The 14,284-nt window shown below is 34.7% G+C and overlaps 1 protein-coding gene across 1 annotated transcript in view; it reads left to right on the top strand.

Moving 5' to 3' along the window:
• Nucleotides 1-12,217, top strand: part of LOC142528454 (uncharacterized) — a 46,523-nt gene extending 34,306 nt beyond the window's left edge. The window contains exon 7 of the mRNA XM_075633507.1: nt 12,035-12,217. Coding sequence (XP_075489622.1) covers nt 12,035-12,217 — 183 coding nt within the window. The remainder of the gene's footprint in view (nt 1-12,034) is intronic.
• The last annotated feature ends 2,067 nt before the right edge of the window (nt 12,218-14,284 follow it).

The raw sequence follows: 14,284 nt of genomic DNA, 5'->3' as shown, positions 1-14,284 counted from the left end.
AAATTAATTGGGATCAAGAAAACGTAAGGACATTTTAGAACTTAAGTTTTATTAGAGTATCGCAGCGGAAGAATGGATTTTTGGGATACTAGAACTAAGTCTAAACTTTTGATTAGCAAGAATAAGCAAATTCCGAGTACGAAATTCAATTTAAGGGAGGAAGATTGTAACGCACCGAAATTTCGAAGGTCCACGCGAACCACATCCATGTAATTATTAAATTCTTTTTATTTTAATCAAATTCTTTTAATTGCATTAATTAATTATGATGTGCATATTTACATGTTTAAAATATATTTTTCTACATGATTGCATTAAAATGTATTTTCAAAGGTTATTCAAGTTGCGATCGAGGAACGGAGACCGAGGGCTGAAAAATAGAAAAGTTTTTTATTGGTTAATTGTTTTTAATTATTTAAATTAAGGATGATAAGGGGTTTTGAGGTGAATTTATACGCTGAGACGTAATTTTTATCGGTGTTGGATTTTCAACTAAAATACGAACGTTTTGGCAACCTGGCTAGTAAATTCACAAACTTATTTAAGCGAAATTATTTTTAAATCTTTTAAATATTTTAATTAAGCACTAACAGGGCCTAATAAACTTTCCTAATGGACCTAAACCTTTGTTAGTGTTTTTAATTGTTATTTAAACTCAAAAACCCACCCCATAAACTTTTGAAAACACACACCCCACACTCTATCACAATTCAAACACTTCCTTTCAAGTTTTACACGGAACACACACACCATATTTGAAGGAAAAATTTGAAGGTTTCAAGAGAGTTTCAAGCCAAGGTCGTTTGTCGCCGTTCTTCGAAATCGTCAACATTATTTCGTGCGTTAAATACGCAAAGGCACGCCATATCCTTCTTTTACTCATCATCACACCACATTATGTAATTGTTTATGAATTTTCATGAAAACAAGTTGCAACTTTGAAGATTTTCGGATATGCATATTGTGTGATTTTTAAAACATGTATTTTGATCCAAAAACCATGAATTTCATCTACCTAAGGGGCTGTCATGATTAGGCTGTGTTAGGGCCATGTTTTATACAAGTTTAAGGGGTCCTAAAACCCCCCAAAAGACTGCATAAAAAAAAGAAACAAGCTGGAACCTAATTGTTTATTGTTGTGGCTGTGTGTTCGGTTAAGGGGAAAGGTGATACATGGCTTGGCTTGGGATGGACCAGGGCTGGGCTAGGGTCAGGTATGAGTCAAGGGAAGAGTCCTAGCCACACTAGGACTCAAAAACCAGGGGCTGGGAGGAGTCCTAGCCAACAAGGACTTCACCCGAGAGCAGCTAACAGAGGCGCAGGTGGACAGCTCGTGCAGATGGATTGTGGGCTCGGCCAGGGGCTTTGGGATGCATTAGTTAGGTCCTTAGGGACCTATAAGGGTGCTTGAGGGGCTGGTTCAAGGGGTGGCTCGATGGTTAGAGGCCTAGAAACAGAAACGTGGAGTCCATGTCAAGGAGGGAGACTCTCGATCAATCAAGTGTCCGATGAAGTGCTTCGTGTGCGAGTCCAAGGGGCTGGGATGTTTTGGGTATGGTATGGGTGTTGTCCAGGGTCAGTTAGGGTCAGGGTGGCTCGGTGGTTAAGGGTTGGCAGAAGTCCTAGACTAGTTAGGAGTCCTTTTGTTCAAGGGAAGCCACACACACAAACACGTGGAGTACATGGTCAAGTGCCAACAGGGTTTGAGCAAGCCAGGGCTAGGTTCAGGGGATTGGGCTTGGTCAGGAGGGTTCCTATGGGTTGGTTTGGGTTTGGCTCGAGATGGCTCGGGTGTGGCTCGAGTAAATCGAGAGATGGCTCGAGTGGTTTGTTAATGTGTCAAAAACGAAAATCAAGGAACTAAAATTGAATCCATGGGTCCACGGGTGTGGATCATGACTTGTAAGGGTGAAATAAATATTAAAAGGTTATGTTTAAAGTTTGGGATCAAAATAATGAGTTTTGAATTTATCCGAGATTTTATCGCCGCACGAAACGTTAATTAACGAATTAATTGAAACACCTAGTTTTAAGCTTTATAAAATTATGGAAAATTATATTTAAGCTCAAATAATTATTAAAAGTCTATGTTTTTAATTTGGAGATTTTTTATTAAGGTTTGTTTAATTCGGGATTAAAAAGTATACGCCATATTTAAAGATTAAATTTAAAGACCTCGATTTAAGCTAAATAAAAATAATGAAAAATTCACGTAGGCATAAATAATTATTTAGGACATGTTAGAGTCAATGAAATTAAGAAAAAGTCAAAACGTGAAATTTTACGTCTAGGGGTAAAACAGTAATTTTACACCTAAAAATTATTAAACGTCATGGCAGTGCCCTGAATGCTGTTTTATGTGCTAATATGATTATTTTCAATGATTATGGATGTTTATATGTTAATATGTCAATTTTAAACGTTTATGGATTTTTAAGATGTTAATATGTTTAATGTTTTATGATTTAATATGCTAAAACGTTTATTTTAAATGTTTATAACTTAAATGTTTATTTTAAATGTTTATGATGTTAAAATATTTATTTTAAAATGTTCATGGATTTTTATGATTTATAATATGTTAAATTATGATTTTTAAAATTTTTATGGATTTTATGATTTAACGCGGACATTTAAAAGACATGTTGCATGCTTGGTTTTAAAGAAAAATGATATTATATGCATGTTTTTATTAAAGTGATGGAAATACGAAATGTTGAAGTACGTGAAGGGATTGTGACTAATACGATGACATGTTGGAAATATCCTGAAGGTTATGGTCTCAGTGGGAGCCCGGCGATCGTGTTTCTGTTGATACGAATACGAATACGAATATGTGATACGAATACGAATATGAATACATTGATATGTTGATATGTTGGCCATGGACTCAGTTGACCGGTGAGAGTGTTGCTGATGTCTTCGCCTCCTAGTACTGTGGTTTTATGTAGATGGATTCATCGGCCAATACGATTAAGAATACGAGTCACAATCACGATCTGAATTCAACAAATATGAATATGAATATGAATATATTGATATGAATATGAATATGTCGATATGAAAATGTTTACGAAAATGTTTATGAAAAGTTTATGAACATGATTGTGTTTAAAGTGATGCATCATTATGAAAAATATTTTTATTTAAAGTTTACGTATCATGAAAATGTTTACGAAAATGTTATGGTTAACGTTTAATCATCTTCATGGAAAGGTTATTTTAAGTACAAGTTTTTTTCATTGTTGCATGTGATCTGTATATGTATTACTTGTTATCAAGATTATAATGTGTTGAGTCTTTAGACTCACTAGGTGTGATTGATGCAGGTGATTATGATAATAATGTTTTTGGAGGTCTTGATGGTTGACTTCGCTGGACTGAAGGTACACATAACCCGAGGACCGACACTAGTTTTCCGCACTAGTTTATGATTTTAAATTATGTTAAAGATATTTTTATGACTTTTTCTATGTTTATGAGAGATTTTTGAGAGTTTATAGTATGAGCTATACTTTTCAAATAATGTTTTTAGGGTTAGTAAAAAGTTTAACGCTTTTATGATTCAAACTATTTTTCTTTGATTTTCAAATGTTAGTTGGTTGTTTTATTTTAAAAATGGTGTCAATGTATTTTTATATATGTATATTTTGAATTATGGAGATTGAGGAGAAAAAAAAAAAATTCTAGTACTTTTTAAGAAAACGAGTAGCAGACGTTTCACCCACTAATCTTCTTTTATACGCACGGTTCCTCAGGATTTTTAACAAAATCAAACTATTTGATAGTGTTATCATATATGAGGTTCTAGCTCCTTGATAATTGTTTAAGAATATATATGGATTTATGAATTTTGCATACTTTAGGCTGACTTCTTATTGATGTGAATCCTTCAGATTGAGACATGTAAATATTTTCTTTAATGTCACCATTTGTCTTCTTATCAATCTGTCATATTTCCTAGTCATCCCATGCTATTATGTTTAAAAATATCCTAATGGACTTGAACATTGCGATTGGAGAAAAGGTTTCCTCATAGTCAATATATTACCTTTGAGTATCTTTTTTATACCAATATTGCTTTGAAGGTCATTACCTTCCTACACACCCCAATTTTCATTTTGTAAATCCAATTGTTTCCTAGGGGAATAATTCCCTTAGGTGGATCTGCTAAGGACGAATACTTGGTTCGACTACATGGAGTTTGTCTAGGTCTACATGACTTCAAGCCATTTAGATAAATCGGTATCAGACAATGCTTCTTTGAAGTTTCTTGAATCACATCCTGAAATGGGCCCATCTTGGCCTTTTCAAGAAGCAGACTTATCCTCTTAGGTGGCCTTGAGACCCTTTCAGATCTCCTTGGAGCTTGTGTTTCTTAAACTGGCTGTTGGGGTGTGAGTTCTACTATTTGAGAAGTGGGTGGTTCTCGAATCTCTTCGAGTTCTATCATTTCTTATTTTCTATCCAATAGAAATTAATTCTCTACGAAAGTGACATTCCTTGAAACAAACACTTTCGTTTCATTGGCATCATAGAACTGATATACAATGGAATTCTCTAGATATCCTACATAGTAATACAATACTAACCAATTTGTCTCCCTATGAAGCAGGCTGCTTCATATAAGCAGAACATCCTCATATTCTTAAAAAAGTATATTTGGGAGGGTTTTTCATCCATATCTCATATGTAGTTTTATCCACTACATCTATATGGACTTGGTTCAATAACATTGCCCAGTTTTAAGAGCAAATTCTCAAAAGGATGGTGGTAATTCAATGAATCTCATCAAAGATCGAACCATGTCTATCAATATCAAATTACGACATTTTGAAACACCATTCAACCGGGGTTTGGTAGGTGGGGTCCACTGTGAGAGAATCTCATTCTCCTTAAGATAGTCTTGAAATTCAGAACTTAAGCATTTTCCACCTCGATTAGATCGAAGTGTTTTAATACTCTTTTCCGATTGTTTCTCTACTTCAGCTCTGAATTCGTTGAACTTTTCAAATACTTCAAACTTGTATTTCATTAAATACGCATATCCATAACTCGAAAAGTCATCAGTAAATGTAATGAAGTATGATTGGCCATATCTCGTGCCAACACTTAGTGGGACACACACATCCGTATGGATCAAATCCAATAGATCGTGTGTATGTTCCACTTTCCCTAGGAAATAGACTTTGGCCATCTTTTCTTTCAGACAAGCATTCTTTGGGAAATATGTCTCAGCCTAGCATGTCACAAGTGTGATTGATTTAGACTATCTTGTTTTCTTTTGTTTGTTGTTGATATCGTGTTTATTTACGTCGTTAATCGGAATAGCATGTCACAAGTGTGATTGATTTAGACTATCTTGTTTTCTTTTGTTTGTTGTTGATATCGTGTTTATTTACGTCGATAATCGGAATATATTTTATTATTAATTTATAAAGATCGTTTTGTAATTCGCCTGCTCTAATTAAAAATTCATTCATGTAAATATTGCAAACTCATTTAACAAATAAACAAGAAAATTCATCTTTATAAAGCATAGAAGCAGAAATAATATTTTTAACTAAGTCAGGAACATATAAAAATCTCTTAAAATCAACTTAAAATTTTTGTTTAATACTAAGTAAATGTCTCATACGGCACTCGTAGTAACTCTTGTCCCATTGCTCATTCTTAAAAAGGTCTCACAATTCCTTAATCTTCTATTTCTTCTCATCACCTGCAGATCATTGTACAGATGAAATCCACATCCGGTATCTAATTAATACCCAAGAAGTTGAATTAATTGAGACATTTACTTCAATATCAAAACATCCCTTGCCATAACTCTTCTGCGCCAGATATTCATTGCAATTGCACTTCCAATGTCCACGCTTCTTGTATTGGAAGCAAACATTATCTACCTTATCGAGTTTTGTGGGCCCTTTGGAATTGCTTGGAGCTTGCTTAACTTAGTTTGTCTTTCTTGGAAGGTGCAGAATGTTTCTTTCTCTTCCCCTTAGGGCATTTTTTCGTCCTAGATGAAGATCCCATTACGAAAACAAGTTTTTTTTATTTTGACGGTGGCTTCATAGATAGAAAGCATGTTGACCAGTTTTTCAAGGCTGCCCTCCATTTTATTCATATCTAAGTTCACCAAAAACTCATCAAACGATGGCTGTAGTTACAGTAGTAGAATGTCCGTAGACAATTGGTTAGGAATAACAAGGTCCAAGCTCACTAGTTTCTTGATGAGCCCAATCATCCTCACACCATGCTCATGGACCAAGGCTCTTTCTTGTTACGTCATGAGCTCTTTGACAGTAGCATGCTTTAGTGGACATGTTCGATCACTATGAAACTCTTGCAGGTGACCTTAAATGAACAACATTTAAAATTTTCTCAAACCGCCTCTGAAATTCGTTTGACATATAAGCCGACATATAACTCTTAGCTTGTAGATCATGGCCCCACCATTTCTCAAGCCTTTCCAATTTCTCAGCAAGGGCATTGGCAGCTGATTTAGTTTTTTGCTTTATAAATCTTCGAATTCTTATACGCGTCATTTCTGAGTTCATCAAGTTCATTAAGTTGCAATTTTCAAAATTTATTGACATCATCCATACTTGAATTTTGATTGTCCAATAAGCTTTATGTTTCAATTCTACATGTAAATGACAATGTTTTTCATAAACTAACATATAAAAAAAACATATTCAATGATATTTTAAATGCAATTCGATATGCCCAAAGTACATATTAAGTCATAGAGACAAATCATTTTTATTTTAGTTAATAGTATTTTTCCAAAATTGGCTTTTATCTCTCTGTCTACTAGTTAAACTTGTCAATTTGTTTGAGGATAATAAGAAATAGTAATTTTGTGAGTAATATCATATATTTCCATTAGTGAAGCAAATGGTTTATTAACAAAGTGAGTCCCCCCATCACTTATCATGGCTCGAATAATTTCAAATCTACAAAAACTGTTTTCTTCCAAAAATGTGATGACTATTTTTTGATCATTTGTTCGACATGGAATCACCACTATCCATTTGGAAAGATAATCATCCGCAACTTAAATATATAAGTATCCAAACGACACTGAAAAATATCCCATAAAACCAATTTCTCAATAGTCAACTATTGAAATGTCAATTGTAGGATTCAAATGCATCATGTTTCTTTTTGAAATCGCATCCAATATTTTTACGATTTTCACATATCTTACAGATTTTGTGAGTGTATTTAAATAAAGCAGGCTAATAAAATCCACACTGCAAGAATTTTGCAATCATTTTCTTTGAAGAAAAATGTCCTTCAAATGCTTCTGAATGACAAAATTAAATGATACTATTACCTCATTGTGGGGTATGCAACACCGAAAAATTTGATCTGGACAATGCTTGCACAAATACGGATAATCCAAATAATTTTTTTTACCTCATTCAAAAATTTCTTTTATCTTAGGAATTCCATTGCGGTGACATTTTTTGTATCACAAGAATATTGACAATGTTAGCAAATCAAGGTGTAATAGCAACAAAAAATAATTGTTCATCAAGAAAATTATTATTGATTGGTGTGATTTCACAAGATGGTCCTGTTATGAGTCTCGATAAATGATCATCTACAACATTCTCGGTTCAATTTTTTTTATATCTTTGATAGAAGTGTAAATTCTTGGAACAACAGCAACAAAGTCTATCGGATCAATCGTGGCTTCACATCTTATTTGGTCAATAAATATCTAACAGAAGAATGTTCAGTAAACACAATTGTTGTTGTTCCAATCAATTAATAATGAAAATTTTCTAATGCAAATATTACATCAAGTAGTTCTTTTTCAGTTCTAGAATAATTCACTTGAACATTTTTTAAAGTTATACTTGCATAATGTGTTACGTAAGACTTATTGTTCATTCTTTTCCCCAATAGTGTACCGATTGCAAAATCATTTGCATCACACATGATTTTAAATGGTAAAAACCAATTAGGACGTTGCATGATAAGAGCCGGTGTTAAATGGATAATGATTTTATCAAAATCATTTTGACATTCTTTAGTCCATTCAAATGTAGTGTCTTTGTTAAAAGGTTATAAATAGGTTTAGAGATTAAGTTAAAGTCCTATATAAACCTCCTATAAAATCCAGCATGTCCTAAATATGAGAAAATTTATTTAATGGTCTTTGGTGAATTTAGATTGACGATGACATCAATTTTTGCTTTATCAAGTTTAACGAGATGACACATGTCCCAAGACAATTTCTTAAGTAATCATGTAATGACTTTTTTTTAATTTAAAATAAGACCATTTAACCACATATATTTTTTAAATTCTTTTCCAAATTTTCAATACAATTATCAAATGTATTCCCAAAAAGAGTTAAAATATCCATAAAAATATCAAAACATTTTTGAATTTTGTCGCTAAAAATGCTTAGCATACATCTTTAAAATGTTGATGGGACATTGCATAAATAAAAGACATCCTTCTAAATGCAAATGTACCAAAAGGACACGTGGATGTGGATTTTTCTTGATCTTAAAATACAATATTAATTTGATAATAGCCTGAATATCTATCAAGAAATAGTAGTAGGGATGACATGCTAAAATGATTTTTTCTAGTGTCATCATTCAATTTTCTATAATCAATACACATACGTCAACTAGAAGGGACTCGACTTGTTAACAATTCACCTTTGTCATTTTTTATCACTGTAATGCCAGATTTTTTTGAAATACTTGTATTGGGCTTAGCCACGTACTATAGAAAAATAGGGTAGATAACTCCAATATCAAGTAGTTTGAGAACTTCAGTGTAATGTCCAAAATTAAGACGACGTAATCCAAACTGCATGCAAATCTAGGAATTTTGAAAAAAATGAGTAATTAACTGATTTTAATTGCTAATAAATTATGTGACATGCATCATTATATGTTAAATAAGATTTTATTATCATCATGCATAAAAATGTGTTTTTAAGGATTATTCAAGTGGCGATCGAGGAACGGAGCCTGATGACTGAAAACCGTAAAATGTTTTTATTAAATAATTATTTTAATTATTTAAAATATGAGCGTTGCTTTTTCTTATTTTTGAAAATATGGGGTTTTGAGGTGATTTTATACGTCGGGACGTAAATTTTATCGGTGTTGGTTTTTCAACAAAAAATACGAACTTTTTAGTAACCCGGCTATTAAATTCACAAAATTATTTTATCAAAACCATTTTAATAATTTAATTAAATCTTAATTAAGACTAATGGACCTAATTTGTTGGCTTAATATGTCTAAGCCTAGTTAGTAATTTAATTAGTATTTAATATGTTAATCACCTAAAACCCTACACACATATTCACGCCACTTTTTCAGAATATTGACAGCACCAAAACCCTCCAATCACACGCCACACACACACTCAATATTTGAAGAGAAAATTTTCGAAGGATTCAAGGTAGAATCAAGCTCAGGTCTTGCTCCGTTCTTCGTCGTCAACGATTATTCGTGCAGTTTAAAACGCAAAGGCACGCCATACATCTCCTTTTCTCATTTGTCAAATCGTAGTATTATTTTTAATTACGTTTGTATGAAAAGCATGTGTTCATATTAATATTTTCGGATTTATGGCATGCACAAGAGGTAAACTCATGATTCTATTATTTAAATTCATGTTTTATTATGTAAAGAGGCTGTCATGATCTTAGGTGATAAACAAGTGATGTTTATACATGCGTTAAGGTCCTATACACCCTAATCACCATAGTCATAGGAAAACAAGCAAACCAAGCTGAAAGAAATTTCGGCTGTCAAGGGTTTATGGGTTCGAGTTTCATGGTTAAGGGGAGGGCTGGCCTTGGCTTGGGTTCAGGGCTGGCCTGGGGTCTATTTGAGTCAAGGGGAGAGTCCTAGCCAAGCTAGGACTCGGGCTAGAGGGCCGGGAGGAGTCCTTGTAAACAAGGACTCCTACCCGAGAACATGGAGCAGGCTTGCGTTGAGGTTGCGCGGCTTGCAGGGGAGTGAGGGCTCGGTCCATGGCTCGAGGGCTGGGCTAGGGTGTGTCATTAAGGTCGTAAGAAGGTGCACTAGAGGTTGGTTCGGGTGCTAGGGTGTCGGCTAGGTCCCTAGGTGCATGAAACTAGAGTCCACACATATTGCATCTCTCGGCCACTGCCTGGTATTAATAAGGGGCTCACGCTTTTTGGTTTGGGGCTGGTTCTAGGGTTTCCAAGGGTCCAGTAGGGTGCGCTAAGGAGTTTTTCAGAGTTTGGGAAGGTATGGCTCGAGGGTGGCTCGACAAAATCGAAACATGGTTCGTGTGGGACTTTTATGGATCATTTGAGGGTTTTCAAAGCAAAATATTTGAAACATGGCTCACGGGGGGTCGAGCCATGGTTCATGAGGGCTAAAATTATATAAAAACTCTAAGTTTTATGTTTAGGAATTTTATTTTAAAGTTTGGGATTTTTCCGGATTAAAACACCGTCAAAACGACTAATTAAAGATAAAGTAAAAGCCTAGTTTTTAAGCTAAATAAAATTATGGAAATTTTAATTTAAGCTTAAATAATTATTTGGGACATGTTAGAGTCAATGAAATCATGGAAAAGGTCAAAACTTAAAAGGTCACGTCCAGGGGTAAAACGATCTTTTTACACTAAAAATTAGTAAACGTCATGGCAGTGCTCTAAATGCTGTTTTTATGATATTACGAGTATTTTGAAATGTTTATGAATTTTTACATGTTAATTTATGATTTTTAAATGTCCATGGATTTTTTATGATTTAAGTTTTACATTTAAAATACATGTTGCATGCTTGGTTTCAAAAGAAAAATGATATTTATGCATGATTTTATAAAGTAATAAGAATGTAAATCATTGAAGGAAGTAAAGTAATTGTGAGTATTGAGGTTATGAGGTTTGAGGTAAGAATGAGAATATTGTGAGGGGAGAAGGCCCGAGAGGGAGTCCATTTATGGGAAAAGGCCCCGAGAGGGAGCCCCGACGATCGTATTCTATTCGAAAGAGGATAGGTCAGGGCCCAGTTGACCGGTGAGAGTGTTGCTGGTGTCCGCCGTCGCCCAGTACTGCGGTTTCATGTAGATGGATCCATCGACTTTTTGAGGTTTGAGAATCTGAATTCAATAAAGGAAAAGGAAAATGTTTATGATCATGAAAAATATTTTATATTATGTCATGTTGAGGAAAAAGAAAAGAAAAAGTTAAGATTTATGTTTACATGTCATGAAAATGTTATTTTTACGTAAAAATATTTTCACTGTTGCATGTGGTTTTATACGTATTATTTGTTATAAAGATTATGGTGTGTTGAGTCTTTAAACTCACTAGGTGTGATGGATGCAGGTGAGTTTGAGGGAGGTCTTGATGGATGATTTGACTGGACTTGAAGGTGCACACAACTCGAGGACTAGCGCTTCTACTGTTTCCGCATTTATGATCTATGATTCATGACTTACGCTAAGGATTTTAAGACTATTTATTTACGCTTTTCAGATATTTTTGAGAGGTTTAGTATGTATTATACTTTTCAAATTTATTTCTTTTTAGGTTTGGTAAACGTTTGACGATTTCTTTTTATGACTATTTCACTTGACTTTTAAAATGCTAGTTGGTTGATATTTTATTTTAATGGGTAAAATATTTTTTATAAAATATTTTTATGTAGTATATGTACATGGCAGAAATTTTGAGTGAAAAAAAAAATTCTAGTACTTTTAAAGCAATAAAAAGGGCAGACATTTCATTTGGTATCAGAGCAAAGGTCCTGTAAAAGCTTGTGCCACCATCAGCGTCAGAAAGATCAGTTCTCAAGCCTCAAGTTTGTAAGTTTTTACATGCTTTATATGATTCATTATGATATTACATGCTTGATGACATGAATAATATGTGTACGTTACATGTTTACTAGCTTTTTAAGTATATATGTCATGCATGCTTAAATTGCAAAAATGAATAAGGAAATGTCACATGATTAGAAAACGTAGATTTAAATGCATGTTGGTTACGTTAGAATTTGGAAAACGTTCAGATAAAATGCTTCCTATACGTGCCCCTGTTAATGAGAACCAATGCTGAGAACAGTGTGAATCATCAAGGGAATGCACCAGCACCACCACCACCAGGGGATACTGCTACTCGTGCATTAGAAAGGATGGCTCGTCTATTCGAGCAACAGTTACAGCAACAGCAGTTACAGTTACAGTTACAGTAGATGTAGCAGCAGCAGCTGCAACAGGCACCTAGGCCACAACATGATATTTATGATCAGTTCCTGAGGCTAGGGCCGAAGGAATTTTCTGGCACTACCGATCCCTTTGCTGCTGAGAGTTGGATCCGTTCACTTGAGGTACACTTTCGTTATCTGGATATGGGGGATGCGGATCGACTGAGGTGTACTACTTATTATTCAGGGATGACGCTTCTTTATGGTGGGAGGGAGCCGAGCACAGTGTTAATCTTGCTACTATCACTTGGGCTCGTTTCAAAGAAATAATCTATGAAAGATACTTTACTGCTGATGTTATAGGATGACTGATGAGGGAGTTTATGACCCTCCGCCAGGGGGACGCGACTGTTGCCGAAATTGTGAAGAAGTTTGATAGGGGTTGTCATTTTATACCCCACATTTCCGGGGATCCTGCAATGCAGCTTAGGCATTTTATGGATGGCCTATGACCTACCCTTATCAACAATGTTATGATGATGCGTCCATTGGATTATGATACCGCTACTGCTTGTGCTTTTCAGTCTGAGCAGTCTTTGAGGGACATTGATTTAGAGATTCAGCGCAAGAGGCAGCACTTTCAGAACAATAATCAGCCAAATAAAAAGACATACACGGGTCCTTCTAGACCTCAAGGGCCTCAAAAGCCCCAAGGTCAAACCAAGAAACAAGCACCACAAAAGCCACAGAATCCTGGAGCACCAAAGCCTTCTGAGAGGCAACCATGCAAGGAGTGCAACCGTCTATATCTTAGCAAATGTGAATGGGGATCATTTAAGTGTTTCTACTGCAAGGAGGCTTGACACAAAGCTGCTGATTGCCCAAAGAGGAAAGCAGCTACTACGGCACGAGCTTATGTTATGAATGGTGAAGAAGCTGAGGAAGAGGCAGACACTACACTCATTATGGGTAACCTAGTCATTTAAAATTTTTTGTATTGCTTATTATTGCATGAAATGTTAAATTGGTTATTGGAATTAAATTGGGATCAAGCTTTACCTAGTGAAAATTAAGTTGCATGTTCTACTCAGTTGGATTTAAGTTATGATTTTAGAAACCTTAGAAATTGGTATGGAACTTTGTGCCTTTATGTGGAAGATGTAATATTCCAAATAAAAAGTTTGAGGTCCAAAATTTAAAGAAAATCATAACTAAGGGATTTTAGAAAATTTAGAATTTTTAAGGGGTCAATTGTACAATTTCGAAATTTTTAAGGGTTTAAATTGTAACTTTCGAAGAATAAAGGACCGATTTGCAAGTAACCTAAATATAAGGGGCTATAATGCAATTACCGAATTCTTAAGGACCATGATGTAACTTTCGAAATTTTAATGGACTAAAATGAAACTTTTCGAAAATATAAGGGCCAAATTGCAATTATCCAAAAAATTGGGGACTAGAATGCAAATTTCGAAAAATTGGAGGACTAAAACGCAATTTTTTCAAGAGATGCTTAAGTTCAACACGCAATCTTCATGTAGCTTTGGGAAATTAATGATAGTAAATCCTTAAGTTTCAATACGAAAAGATTTAAAAGACATTTTCGCCGCAGGGAGGATCATAATTCTAGTTGTAGCCACCTATGCATTGCTAGATTCATGAGCTACACATTATTTCATATCTGAAACCTTCATCAAAAGACTGAATATTACTTCTCAAGAAATGGGTTTGGGTTTCAAAGTTTCTATTCCTTCCGGTGATCAAATGCTCACGTCCAAAATAGTCAAGAATCTGGAGCTTCGTTTATTCAAAGATGTAAATCGGGCAGATCTTATTGTTCTTCCTATTCCCGAATTTGATATTATACTTGGGATGGATTGGCTATCAGCCAATGGAGCTTCGATTGATTTTAGTCAGCGATCAGTGTCTATATGACCGCCAAGTGGCAAATCTTTTATTTTTGAGGCGGCGAGAAACAAGCAAATGCCACACATTATCTCTTGTCTATGTGCGAGAAAGCTTATTAAACGGGGATGCCAAGCTTTTCAAGCATGTGTCACTATTGAACATGCATCTAACAGTCAGAAATTGGAGGACGTTGATATAGTCAGAGTT

This window comes from Primulina tabacum, chromosome 16, assembly GCF_025594145.1.
Source record: "Primulina tabacum isolate GXHZ01 chromosome 16, ASM2559414v2, whole genome shotgun sequence".
Classification (NCBI taxonomy): domain Eukaryota; kingdom Viridiplantae; phylum Streptophyta; class Magnoliopsida; order Lamiales; family Gesneriaceae; genus Primulina; species Primulina tabacum.
Note: the sequence above shows the minus strand (reverse complement) of the source record. Positions and strands in the feature narration are given on the sequence as shown.